This window comes from Rasamsonia emersonii, assembly GCF_000968595.1.
Source record: "Rasamsonia emersonii CBS 393.64 chromosome Unknown ctg1118621760656, whole genome shotgun sequence".
NCBI classification, from domain to species: domain Eukaryota; kingdom Fungi; phylum Ascomycota; class Eurotiomycetes; order Eurotiales; family Trichocomaceae; genus Rasamsonia; species Rasamsonia emersonii.
Window position 1 is genome coordinate 2,309 of NW_013562831.1, and position 13,432 is coordinate 15,740.

The following is a 13,432-nucleotide window of genomic DNA, read 5'->3' on the forward strand; positions in this document are numbered from 1 at the left end:
ATCACTTCTGCTCATCTGCATGGTGGGGGAGGCTTTGATGAGAATTTTTTTCTCTCTGCTTGAAAATTTTTCTTTTCTATGCCTTAGGATACTTGCCAACATCTGATTAACATTCGAAATATATTCCCGCAGTCGCCGCTGGGAACGCTAGAGCAAAAGGGTTTGGAAAGCACAAGAGAAAGTAGGTGTATTGTCTCTCATTCAGCAAAGGATGACATATTCCTATGCATTCGCTCTTGCCATTGCATCTTACCAAGCCCTCATGTCTTCGAAGAGAGGCGAAAACTCACGTGGGTATAGATCTCAAGGTCGCAGGATCGCGGAGGAATCAACCCCATCAACCGGAGCGGAGTTCCATGTACTGGATCCTTCAGGAGGACCGTTAAGCTTAGAGAGCCCCACGCAGCAGCACCAGCATCAGCAGCAGCAGTTCTTCACCGAGTTCCAGCCAGCATCGTTTTCAGAGCTCCCAGTTGATCTGCAGGGGGGATTGCAATTGAGCCATCTTGAAACGGCCTACTCCACTGCTATTTCAGAACAGCAACAGCAGCAACAACAGTCTCTCCCCCAGACGAACCTCTACGAGGGATCCCACCAGCTTCAGGATCCATTACTGCCACTTGAATCAGTCCCATCTGAATCTAGTCCCGCAGAGGACTCGACTGACGTCGCTCGTCAGTCACAAGTGTTCAGTGCTGAGAATCCCAGGTGTGTGCGCGCCCAGCACGGACTTCAGTTGAGCAAGTCTAACCTCTAAATACCGCGCAGCGCCGTCAACCTTCTCCCTCCATCCTATTCAGGAGGAGAAGCATATATTCCAGAGTCAATGTATGCCAGCTTGCAGAGTAAGTTCTCCTGTCTAGGTGTGCTCTGCCAGAAGGCTAAGTGACGAGGTGCAGCCTATTATCCATCCAGCATACCCTCTCTGCACAGCCAGCAATTTGCTGGGAATATAGAGGGCGCCTTGTCACAATCACAGCCGTTTCTCGCTTCCAGTGACTCGACGAATATGTTCCCAAACAACCGGCAGCCGAATTCTTTCTCTCCTGCCCCGGGTCAATGGACCCAGTATGACCGTTCTGTTGGGCGAACACATACGCCCGAGCAACCGCCACAGAGGAGACCAGACGAACCGCTGCCACCATTTTCGGCACCTAATGCGTATTCATCTTCACAGGCACCGGTGTATCCAACCGCGCCCTATCCGCTAGGCGTCCAACAAGCACCAAATCAGCAATTCTATCCTCCGTAAGAATCCAAAGCAAACTGAGGGATATTATTGTTGTCGAACTTTGGAAACTGACACTTGTGCAGTTCCGCAGCCTACAATTTCAATCAACCCAACTACGATATTCCTCAAACCTCCTTTGTCCCGTAAGCAGACGTGGTCATTATCACTTGGTGCTCCTGGCTGACACCGATATAGGTCCACACCTTATCCCATCACGACGAGTCCGGACTCTCGGATTCCCGTGGCACCCTCACCGTTCGTTACCCCCGGCTCGACGGCTGGGACTCCGGAGCCTGAGAGCCAGGTTCGCGTGATCGAGTCTCGACCGAAACCGCAATGTTGGGACCACGGCTGCAACGGCCGCGAGTTTTCAACTTTCAGCAACTTACTACGACACCAGCGTGAGCGCTCGGGGGCAGCGGCCAAGTCGGAATGTCCGCACTGCGGCGCGGTGTTCACGCGGACCACGGCCCGGAACACCCACATTGCGCAGGGGAAATGCAAAGGCTTGAAGGAGTCGAGTCAGTCGACGACGACTGGATGATCGCGCTGGCATTTTGGACCAGTTATTCAGAATATTTCAGGGAGCGGCATTCTGCCTTTTATGATTACGATTTTTGCAACAACATGGGAGTTACGAGGTGGGATTTAATGGTGCTCTATAATTTGGTTGACTTGGGAGTTTTCTTTTTTCTTTTCATTTTCTATTTGCAGATAGAAAAGCGATGAATTCGGGGTGGAGTGGGAAAGGGTTGTGGCACTCAACCACCTAACCATGTGTCAAGGTGGTTAGTGCTGCGAGCAGGAATTACATAGTGCATTTCATTTACCTTGAAGTCAGTGGTGGATACGGGTCTAATCAGATGACCGCCATCGTTTTTCCTATTCCCGATTCTTCTTGCATGAAGAGGTGTATATTGCGACATCGACCGGTGGAACCAGTGCCCCCCCATACAACTGATCTGTCAACGATCCAATCGATCGTGGACTCATGGATGGGATTCCTTCTTACGGCTGAATCTGTCTGACCTGTCAGACTGATCTGGTCTGACCACGTCCGTCACTACTGCTGACTTCAGCCTGGCGAGACGAGGCAAGACGAGGCGATGCGATGATGACGATGAAGGTTTGGTTGTCCTGATCTACCCTCACTACCACCACCCACCCCAGTCAACTATAGTTAGTAGTATCATAATAGTAATACTAATTATTGATCATTGCTTTTTATGATATTAATATCTTCATGAAGTGAAATTTTACGTGAACTGTCAGTGGAACAGTAAAGACGGAACATGTATACAATATAGCTACCTAGCTACCTAAGGTAGTTCGTCGGGGAAAGAAAAAAGACTTTAAAAATAGTTTTTTTTCTATAAAAAAAGATTTGTCAGTAAGAACCTTAAATATGTACTGTACGTTATCCACCTACCCGTGAAAAGGTACCTAAACTTTAAATCTGCGATCTTGCACTATTTAAAATAAAGTTTAAGAAAACTGGAATTCTGAAACTGAAACTTCTTCTTGGCCGGTCTATTTGTTGGGTTTGTACTGTACATACCTCAAGGTACGGATGATCTGCCCCTGGTGTGTAGGTAGTGACAGGGGTGACATTGGGGGGATAGAGTCAAAAGTCGCAGTCAATAAAAATACCGCAATAATAGTATATATGTATGCAGATGATAACAAGATTATTAAGATTAAAAGATTAAGGTTCTTCTTTTTTGGAATCATGTTCCCTTTGGTAGCTACATGTAACTATGTGTACTATGCATGTATACTAGGTCGAATAAATAGTCGAATTTAGGTTGAGGGTGCAGCTTTCTTGACGATGCTTGCATAAGTTACAGTACCCTCCCTCTGTGATGGTAAAATCTGTAGATGATGCGAGATACGAGGTACTATAGAGACCAGAAACACTATGCTAAGCTTATAGGTACCTAACCTGCTTTGTGGTCGCGTGACAAGCTCCTACGCGTATCAACCTATATTGCGTATGTAGTGATTCTTAACCCTAAACCCTAAGCATGCAGGAACAATTGTCAACCACACAGACATGCACGACGAGTTAAGGGCTGGGATATGACTATGAAGAGTGGCAATGTCCAGTCCGCAAGTGGTTTTTTTTGATCTACTCAGTTGTTCATATTTTGCTATCTGTCAGAATGGGTTCAAAGGATGGACTTGATAAGAGCAAAAGACAGAAACAAGGCCTCCAACCAGACTCGGATCGTGAAACAGATGCTAACTAAATGCATATCTGTATTTGATGCTACTTGAGATGATGAGCTTCATTATGTGTCCTTGAATCCTTATGAGTTTTATTTTATAAATAACCGGCATGTCCGACATTGTATGGCTGTCATACAAGCCTGATTCAGGTAGACAGAAGTTCGAGTTTGATTAAGGGGAATCAATCAATCAGTTTTGACTATGGCCCAACCTTCGAGTATTGGACCCATTAGATGTGTTGATAATCAGGCTACATATACATGCTTGAGTCCTTGACCGTCTCGGATTGGTGATCCTGATGAGATAGCAACATATGTTGATCTGGGCCCTTGCAGACTCGATCATTCTATACTTCCATGCTTGATCGTCGACACAAACCGCTTTTTTATTGGGGAAGGTCAACTTCAGCTTTTATGGATGTTCCTCAATTAGATCCCATATCAATGGATGGATAGATGGAAGGAGATTGTCTTCACTCATCCAGACTTTGGTATCTAGAATATTACTGTCTCAGGAGTGGTTGATTAGGATGTCGTTTCACGAAGCGTGGGAAATGAGTGTACTCAAACCGGCTGACGAGGAATTGGTAACAATTTACGTATTATTTTTGGAGACTGGAACAAGATACAGATCCGAACGGGTTTTGGAAGAATTTCTAGAGACGCTCTCTTTTTATCGCGCAATGAGTGGAAGATCGAATGAATGTTATGATCCTCCTATTTAATGTGGTTTCTGCCTCAGGCATCATGCAACCGTTACTCCGTACTCAGTCAGCACGTGCCGACCATCCCCCACCTGACTTCTTGGCATGACTGGACGATGTGACTGTACTCAATTCTGGTAAGCAACATCACCCTCAACAACCATCTATTTCCTCGTTGTTGTCTTCCATTCTCCCTCCATTCTTTTCTCGTCACTGGATGTTCTGTTTGTGGAGGCTCCATGATGCTGATGTCTCTCTACTAGACAACTAGCTTGGAAATTAGTATTCAAACCGCTAGTTCACCCGATCACGACCTGGACAAGATCACCGCAACTCCTGGAATTGTTGATCTTTCGTCCAAAATGATTCATTTAGTACACCTCTCTCTGGGTTATGCATGTTTTGAGCTTTTATGTGCCACACAACATCCAATATATAACATACTGCTACTTTATTTAACATTACAACGGTGAAGGAGACCGCTTCCGATAAGTCATTCATTCATCTTGTCTGGCTTAAAAAAACAGACCGGCTCCATCTATTAACCACTGCAACTGACTGAAAAGTCTTTTGCTGGCATCATGGCGTCAATTTTTACCTATGACCCTGATCCGCCCCGGGTTTCCTCGCCATGGTCCACTTCAGGATCATCCACTCCTCAAGCAACAGGTCCGGGGGGCTCTCGTGGGGAAGCCATCAGGAGTCGGACAGATGGCCGCTTAGACTTTGGTGATTCAAGTCAATTGGCGGATTATGGAATCACGAAACTCGACCCGGAGCCTCAGGAAGGTCCGACGGAGTATAAACTGCATCTTCTGCTCCGTCCTCGAAGGCTCTACACGGCCATGTCAACCGGCCATCTCGTTGGGGGCTCTTACCATTCCAGATCGAGCCTCTCACCTGCTGCCCCAGTCCCGACCAACAATCCTGAAGCCAATCTCAAGTCTCCTCAACCTCCGTCGTCTTACAGCCGCCAGCAGCGGCTGCAGCAACTCACAACGCAGCTGCTATGGCGCTTGCAGCAATCCTCTCCTTTTCATTCCTCTTCAACTGCCAATTTGGTACTTCCGGTGCTTCCGGAGGCAACTCCAAGGCTGGGGGTTCCGCAGAAGCCCGCTCGTCTTCTACCCGGACTCGAAGAGAGTCAGGGGGCACTCTACGAGATAGGCGTAGCGGACGATGGGACTTTTGTTGGTCTGACCGAGGATGAGCTGGATGAGAGCCTGAACAATCTACGGGCGATGGCCGCCAGTCTGGGTTGCAAGGTGGAGATCCTCCGCAAAGTTATTGTTGGGAGTTGTGAATGGACTGAAGAAGCCGACGCTGCTGAGACTCATTCGGAACGCCTCTGGGTTGCGGAGGCTCTGGTGAGCCCAGACCTGGAATACTATAGCGTCCAGTCATTGAGCGATGAGGGTCTGAAGCAACTGAGCTTGGACGAGCCTTCCACCAGCCCAGATGAGGATACTCCCGTAGAAAGTGGATGCTCGAGCACGGAGCAAATTCGCATCTCCATAACTGGACCAAGCGCGGCTGGAAAGTCGTCGCTTCTGGGTACCCTGACGACATCAGCGCTTGACAACGGACGGGGGAAGAGCCGCCTGAGTCTTTTGAAACATCGGCATGAGATCTCGTCTGGAATCACCAGTTCTGTGGCCCAAGAGCTCATCGGGTACCGCGCTAAGTCGTCAAGTTCTGACGACACAGTTGATGTGATCAATTATGCTTCTGGAAATGTTGCTGCTTGGAACGACATCCATGCAGCTTCGGAGGGCGGGCGTCTCGCTTTCGTCTCCGATCTCCCTGGGCTGACACGATATCTGAAATCGACCCTGCGAGGATTGATAAGCTGGGCTCCTCATTACATAATTCTTTGTATTCCAGCAAACTGCTGTAGGGACACCGCAGCTCAAGGCGTCACCGATCAAGCGCCCGAGATCGACCTGTGCCTGGCATACTTGGAACTTTGCATCAAGCTTGAGGTCCCCGTATTACTCAGTATCACTAAATTGGACCTGGCCTCGCGTTCGAGTCTAAAACAAACTCTCACCAGAATCCTGTCCGCGATCAAAGCAGCAGGGAAGAAACCACTAATGCTCTCGGTGACCACCGAGACTGGGGAACAGGCTCCAAATCTGCAGAAAATCTCAGCAGCAGATTGTCAGGAGGCTATCAAAACGGTCAATGCTGTCAATGGTGACTGGCCCAATACGATACCGATAATTATGACCAGTGCTGTCAATGGGACTGGTATCGGTAAACTTCATGCTTTCCTCCGATTCCTTCCAATACCCAGGACGCCTCCTTCGAGAATTGTGCGTCCTCCTTCTGGCACGTTTCGTCAGCAGTCTCCTGTCGATGTGTTTGATATCGATGAAGTATTCGCTATCCCGCCGTCCAAAGTCTATTCATCTGTGGAAGAAACACGGCAGGAAAATAAGGGCGTTGTGCTATGCGGATTGGTTCGGCATGGGAGCATATCGATCGGCGACGAACTGGTCGTTGGTCCAATTGCAGTTGATCCGCGGGCTGAAGATAGCAATGCTCATCACTCTGCCAGATCCCGGTCGTTGCAGGGTACGGACAACTCACTAAATTCCTCGCCACGGGCCCGTTCGTTCAGAAGCAGACCGTCCTCTGGCGACTTCTCCGCATCGTTTGTTCAGTCGTATTCCGGCAAGTCTCGCCTTCCAAGCCATGCCGAATGGCAACGAGTTCGTGTTGTCAGTGTCCGAAATCTGCGACTTTCAGTCAGGACACTCATGGAGGATCAAGTTGGCACTGTTGGGATCGAGCCGATCGCATCAGAAACGGGACAAGAAGCTCCGGGGCTAGGACGGCTTAGAAAAGGGATGGTTCTCGCCCAAGCTAGAATCCCTCGAGAAAAACACGCAAACACTCTTCCCCGTTCGCTCTTTTTCTGCACTGGATTCGTTGCGACGATCCCGGCCAGTGATTTCTCATCACCGGCATCTCCACCTCTGATCCTAGGCGGAAATGCGGTCGTCTACATCGGCAACATTCGAACCGCGGCGAAAGTGGTACGTGCCGCTCTCGCCGACGAGGATGTGGTCTCGTCGCCACCATCGCCTACGTCGCCTGCGGAGCCAGACTTTTTCAATTTCGACGGAGACGACGACGACAAAGAAGGGCACAAGGACAGTACGACACGTCGAACACGCCCTGATAGTGACAAGGTGATCCATGTTTCCAGTGCGTCTGGCCGTGAACATATCAACATTACATTTTCGTTTATCTCATCCGTCGAATGGATCGAGGTGGGCTCTCTGGTGGTGGTGATGCCAGGAACGACGACTACGACGTCCGCCAATGGTGGATCGGTGACATTCTCTGGTCTCGAAGGCTATGTGGGAAGGATATCCGACGTCATCAGCAGCGATGAAGCCCCTGAGAAATAAGCACGGCAATGTGCCGCTGGATAATTGTGTTCAATTTTATATAGATCAGATCTGCCTAATGTTTCATGTGCTCTACTAACTCTGTAGAACCAGATGAAGCAGTATCTTTGTTGCCTTGCTATTCTTTACGCCAGGCCCATGTCGGGATACTCCGTATGCTAATAATAATGCAGTCTGTGAGAGTGGAAGGCATTCCCGATCGGCCTGGCACGTGAGATCTGCCTTGTCATCTTCCCCGCTGCTGGGCGGGTCTGCCGCTTCCCCAGCGGACTATTTCTCTTGACTATCGACTAGTGACAGCCACTGCTCGCCCTTCTGGCAGCTCTCCACACGACCGCTTTGCGCTTCACCTGTCATCCTAGTCTTAGCTCAACAAGATCTACCTCCCCCCAGATGATCCTGCTGGGCTTGCCATGAAGGGTGCCATCGACGGCTGGACGTGACGACATTCCTCCATTGGCCCGAGCTTGGCGGCCTACCCAACCCTCTTTGTCCCATGCTAGGGCCTTGTTGAACAACGGTCTTGTTCATCGTGGAGGAGCAAGGAACTCGCGTCGACATGGTGGAGACCGACCTGGACGACGATCTCGCGTTCAGCATGGAGTCGAGGAACCTGTCGGAGGACGATGAGGGAGCCATGGCCAGCGACGGTTCTTCAGGCTCGTACCACCTTGCTCTGGCCCAACAACCACAGCATGCGGACCAAACTACGTTTTCTTCCACTGGTCAAATGACTGCTGGCTCGGCGACTCCGAAGTCCAATGCAGAAAAACGGGAGGTCTCTTCAGAGGCTCAGGGCAAACGGCGTCTGAATTTGCTGGATTTACCGGTTGACATCTTGAAAGAAATTGTCAAGGAGGTGAGCTTTCGACGGTATTCCCTAGTGTGTCTAGGTATATAATATGCTTATGTTGATAATGATTCAGATAACTCATACCAACGACCTGACGTCGCTCGCCCTGACATGCTCTGCCCTGCATTCGCTTGCCATCCCTCATATGTACTCACGGTTCGATATCGTCTGGCCGGAGACGGTGGCCGCTACGGAACATCCAACCGGTGTCGATGCTCTCTCCTATGGCTTAGCGACGCTGGTGATGGGGGAACACGTCTTCAGGGAGACGCCACTCCGTCCTGCTTGGGCTACAGCACGCTCCTGTTGTCCTCATTGTGGTTGCAACAACCCAAACCACCAGACTACGGAGCCAAATGTGTCTCGTTCTAGTGGTCTGGGGAATCTGCGTCTCGGCAACTACTACGCGCAGTATACCCGGAAATTCTCCGTGGGCAATGGGCCTCCGATGTGGGTACAGGAATACTCAATCACGAAGGAGACGGGCAAGATGCTGGGAACGCTGGTTGCGCTGGCCGTCGCAAGGATGGTCAATCTCGAATCATTCATCTGGGACATGCCAACAGGCGTCATGCGAGACGTCTTCCTTGCTCTTGCCTCGCTGGCTGAACGGCCTGGACATGAGTGTCGTTTGGAGCGTGTCTGGGTTCGATGGCACGACAACTCCGAGAATCCGGCCGCGCGAGCTATCATGCTACCACCTGCCAACTCTGCCAATCCTACGCTATCCTTGTTGCAGCGATATGGACATGTGGAATTCCCTACATTTTCGGTCCTGCCGCCTCTTAAGAGCTTGAGTGTGTTGGACATCGATGAGCCGGCATATCTGGAGGAGATGGCCGTGCTCATTGAACGCTCGCGTCACAAGCTTCGGGAGCTACGTATCGGCATGGCGCTACGCTGTCACCTGGACGACTGGGTCTTTCCGGTGGAAAACAGGCCGATTACGCCAGATCCATCACCCCGGCGGCCGACTCCCGGTTGGCCGAGGCATGGAGGAATTCTTTCCATACTTTTGAGCAACAAGGATAATCAGATGGGTATGCAGAGCGAGTCCTCTAGCAGGCATAGCCAGCCGGCTACCGGTAAAGGGCAAACCGCAAATGCCTCGGCCAATGTGCAAAGCGAGGAAGACATCGACGCGCAGCAACTTTCATCTGCTACACAGTTGTTGGCAGACTTGGCACTTGACGACCGAGTCCCAGAGCCTGGAAACGGGCCAGGTCCAGCGGAGGCGTCTTCCAATGATCAGCGGGGTGAATCCAAAACTCAGTCGGTCTTCCCGCCAGCAGTTCAGAATGTGACATGCTCGGACTCATCGACGCCGACACAAACACCGGATACGAAACTCAAACTGGAAGTTCTCGAGTTAGAACGGGTTTATCTTGCCCCTCCAGTACTGTTGAAAGCATTGGATTGGCGCCGACTCACCTCGCTTACTATACTTCGTTGCGAAGAGCATGAACAGCTCTGGAGAACTCTTCGTCGACAGTTCTCGCCTTCTATACCCGAGAGTATAAAGTCGGCACATCCAAAGAAAGATACGCACTCTTCGGTTCATTACCCTCTCAAGCTCAAGCATCTGCATACCGACCGAGTGTCTCCGTATCTCATCCTCTTCTTGAAAGAGACGATTGCGCCGAACAGCTTGGAGAGTGTCTTCTTCCAAGAAGGTAACACTTACGAATCGATTGTCGGGATCGATGCGATATATCGACATGTGCTGCGTCGGCAAAGGGCTAGCCTGAGGAAGGTTCTGATCGATCGTTCGCGGAGGTTCGAAACCACGCCGTCTTCCAGCCACGGCCACTGGCGGAGCTGGATGCTTCCTCGGGGGGCGTTAGCATTCGTGACAAGCGGGAAGATGCCTCAGCTTCGCGAGCTTGGCATAGGGATGGACCATCGCGATTGGGTTTGTATTCTCTTATTCTGTCATTTCTTTCAGCTAACGGTGAAACAGCATTTCTTCCTCCAGAGACTGCCAAACATCCCACAGTTGCAGGCTCTCTATCTGCCCAATATGTACGATCCGACGCTGGCAAATGATAAGAAGCATCGGGAGTTGGCCCTTCAGATCCTGGATATCGTGACGCTGCGACCAGAAATCAAACTGTCGTACGTTGGGATCGAGACGAAGTGTTATGAGATCCTCGAAACCACTCCTGTGAAGGAGAAGAGGGAGCGGTCTGATGGGGCGAGCAACTCAGACGGTCTTTCGTCGGAGAGCTCCGAGGAGGACAGCGACGCGGACGAGGATGAGGACGAGCAAGATGAGGATGATGGGAGCATTCCGGGGCAGGGTTATGATTTGGATTCGGGTTCCGATGGCGGCGATGATGGGTATTCGGACGACGAGCAGAATGGGGTGCGATCTAACGTTACGTTCAAGATCCGTGAGATCCTGTTTTATGACGATAAGATTTCGATCTTCAAGGCGCGGCATTGTCGGCTTTGATGCTGGTTTCCTATCACCGGCGGGCAGGTTACAGGGCACACTATGGGACGGGTAATGAGATTGTGCTTTGACGATTTACGATACCAGACCAGCATCTTTCGTAGATGAATTAGTAGGAACTCGAACCTTAGCTAAGAATAATTTTTCTTTCCACTCTGTATTTTTTTTGTTCTGTGTCTTGAATACTGTCATTGCTGTCAGTAGCTCCTCCAGGTCACGTGCCACAGCCTAGAACCGCAGGAAGCTTCTTTGAGCCGCAAGAATAAGATTCCCGCACCAAAGCTGCGCTGCGGCGTATCACGATTCACCACTGCGGGCAGAGCACTCCAGACCTCCTTGGCTGTCCCTTGCAACAAACAATCTTTGAAACGAATCTGTCCTCCGGACACGTGGAATTTTTGAATCCTTAAAGAGGTTCTTCTCAGGAGCTTTGGTGCTCCTTGTCTTGTCAAGATGAAGCTCGTCCGGTAAGTTTTCCTTCCGTCGTGCTTTTCGCGTGTGATATATCTAGATGTCGCGTGGTCTGCTGCGAAGCCTGGATATTTCAGCTGGATAGATTATGAAATCGAATTTTTTTTTACTTTCTTTTGCTGATTATTTTGGTTGTTTGGTACAGGTTCTTGATGAAATGCATGAACGAGACGGTGACGATTGAGCTCAAGAATGGTACGGTACCTATACCTGCGCTGATTCTCTTTTCCCCCGGTGTTCGAGTCGCGTCGAATTATTTTTGCTACACAGAATTTCGACTGTTTTTTTATTCAATATAAGGGAAACGAGATTGACCATTCTTTTCTCTGGCAGGCACCATCCTCCACGGCACCATCGCCTCGGTCTCGCCGCAGATGAACACGGCCCTGCGCACGGTCAAGATGACGCCCAAGGGCAGGGATCCCATCTCCCTCGACACGATCAACATCCGCGGCTCCACCATCCGATACTTCATCCTCCCCGACAGTCTGCCGCTGGACACGCTGCTGGTGGACGACACGCCCAAGCCGAAGAACAAGGCGAAGAAAGAGGCCGGCGCCCGGGGGCGCGGCGGTGGACGTGGTCGGGGACGTGGTGGCGGTCGTGGAAAGGGCAGGGGACGCGGTTTTTAATTTAATCGACATCCAAACCAAACGAATAAACGAATGGGCGTGAATGAGCTGGTGGGGAGAATATTCTTTTGCTTCCTGCATTTTTATTAATACGGGGAATGTTGTTCTTTGTATCTGGTTTTCTTTTTCTTTTCTCTTTTTTCTTTTTACCCTCGGCGTGTCTATGTCCCGTGTTTGTGTTTCTGTCTGCAGAGTTATAAATGCCTGATCCCGGTTCTGGGCGAGTGAATGGGTTATGGATTGCAAGTAGAAAAGTCATCTTTTTTTTTCTCGCGCGTCGCTGGAGGTATTCTTTGAAAGCTTTTCTACTCCTGACTCGAGAGTAATCACCTAAAAGTCATGGAAATAGAGCTAGAACCAAGGGAGTATGCAGTTAATTAATTGCATCATCTCAACTGAGGCTGAGAGGCTATGCACTCAATTCACATGACGTTGCCTACTAAGAAGAGACCAACATGTAGAGAAATCCATCTTCCTGCGGAGTAGGAAACTGTAGTCAGCCTAAGGCTGAGATGTGCATTTCATTCATTCAGTTCAACCTGTATAGACAGGCTACCTAATTTAGACAGGTGTAGCATGTGTTGCCCTCCCTAGTAGAATAGAATAGGGTATTATATTAGTTATTTTATTATACTGCTATATTATTCCACGCTCTGTATGCAAGTAATATTATACTTTATGGCACAGCCACCAGCAGAAATTCTGCAAAAGCAGGCAGCACAAAGTGCAGATTTATTAATTGCAGCCACCATACCATGAAACTTTATACAAGGCTGGGCTGTGCTGCACCACTGCGCTAGCTAACTGACAGGCATTGTTCCACAGCCTACCTACTTCGTAGGTAAGTAACTAACGAGTGTTGGTTTGGATCTGCAGAGGTAGATGAGCTAATTCATCCTGAGAGCCAATGGCTTCCTGCCCTGCATGATAGCTGTGCGGAGTACATAATACAGTATAGAGGACCAGGCACTGCGCGGCAGAACTATTACTGTAGATTAGGTTTGTTCTCCAACAAGGCTGGGGATTAATTAACTACCTACCTAACTAGGCTGTCCTGCGGCTTGGATATACATATACTTTTTGGAGATGCTATTTTTAAATGCTAAGGCGGAATCAATCAATGCATTGTTGAGGTTATAAAGAAAGCTTGAGCGCTGGATTATACACCTACATAGTACTGTCGCTATCGACTACTACATTAGGCACATACAGGGTACTGCTACTGCTATTGCTACTGTACAGTACATACTTATTACCATCACCTCAAACAAAGAGACATCTACCTTAAACCTACATATATTGAACAACTCAACAACCAGTCTGAACAGAGCTTACTACAACCCACATATTGCAACATTATAATACAATCTATCAATTAATCGCCATGTGTTTCTGCTCCAACGACCACGACTATCACCCCCCGCCCTCGCGACCATACA

At 49.5% G+C, this 13,432-nt stretch overlaps 5 protein-coding genes across 5 annotated transcripts; 4 read left to right on the plus strand and 1 right to left on the minus strand.

Moving 5' to 3' along the window:
• Window positions 1-262: 262 nt before the first annotated feature.
• T310_8127 (uncharacterized protein) lies at window positions 263-1,775 on the plus strand (the record flags this gene model as incomplete). Its single annotated transcript, XM_013469085.1, has 5 exons — window positions 263-708; window positions 769-845; window positions 900-1,248; window positions 1,315-1,374; window positions 1,427-1,775. The coding sequence occupies 5 exons, from the start codon at window positions 263-265 to the stop codon at window positions 1,773-1,775; spliced, it is 1,281 nt and encodes a 426-aa protein (XP_013324539.1).
• A 2,969-nt stretch (window positions 1,776-4,744) lies between these two features.
• On the plus strand, window positions 4,745-7,582 carry T310_8128 (uncharacterized protein; the record flags this gene model as incomplete). The annotated part of the gene is made up of 1 exon (XM_013469086.1): window positions 4,745-7,582. The coding sequence occupies one exon, from the start codon at window positions 4,745-4,747 to the stop codon at window positions 7,580-7,582; it is 2,838 nt and encodes a 945-aa protein (XP_013324540.1).
• A 559-nt stretch (window positions 7,583-8,141) lies between these two features.
• T310_8129 (uncharacterized protein) lies at window positions 8,142-10,890 on the plus strand (the record flags this gene model as incomplete). Its single annotated transcript, XM_013469087.1, has 3 exons — window positions 8,142-8,441; window positions 8,509-10,347; window positions 10,396-10,890. 3 exons carry the CDS (start codon window positions 8,142-8,144, stop codon window positions 10,888-10,890), a joined length of 2,634 nt encoding a protein of 877 aa, XP_013324541.1.
• A 453-nt stretch (window positions 10,891-11,343) lies between these two features.
• On the plus strand, window positions 11,344-11,993 carry T310_8130 (uncharacterized protein; the record flags this gene model as incomplete). The annotated part of the gene is made up of 3 exons (XM_013469088.1): window positions 11,344-11,357; window positions 11,507-11,556; window positions 11,695-11,993. The coding sequence occupies 3 exons, from the start codon at window positions 11,344-11,346 to the stop codon at window positions 11,991-11,993; spliced, it is 363 nt and encodes a 120-aa protein (XP_013324542.1).
• An 849-nt stretch (window positions 11,994-12,842) lies between these two features.
• On the minus strand, window positions 12,843-13,432 carry T310_8131 (uncharacterized protein; the record flags this gene model as incomplete). Its single annotated transcript, XM_013469089.1, has 4 exons — window positions 12,843-12,975; window positions 13,034-13,082; window positions 13,204-13,227; window positions 13,339-13,432. Coding segments are annotated over 4 exons (300 nt in total), but the record flags the coding sequence as incomplete, so codon positions are not given.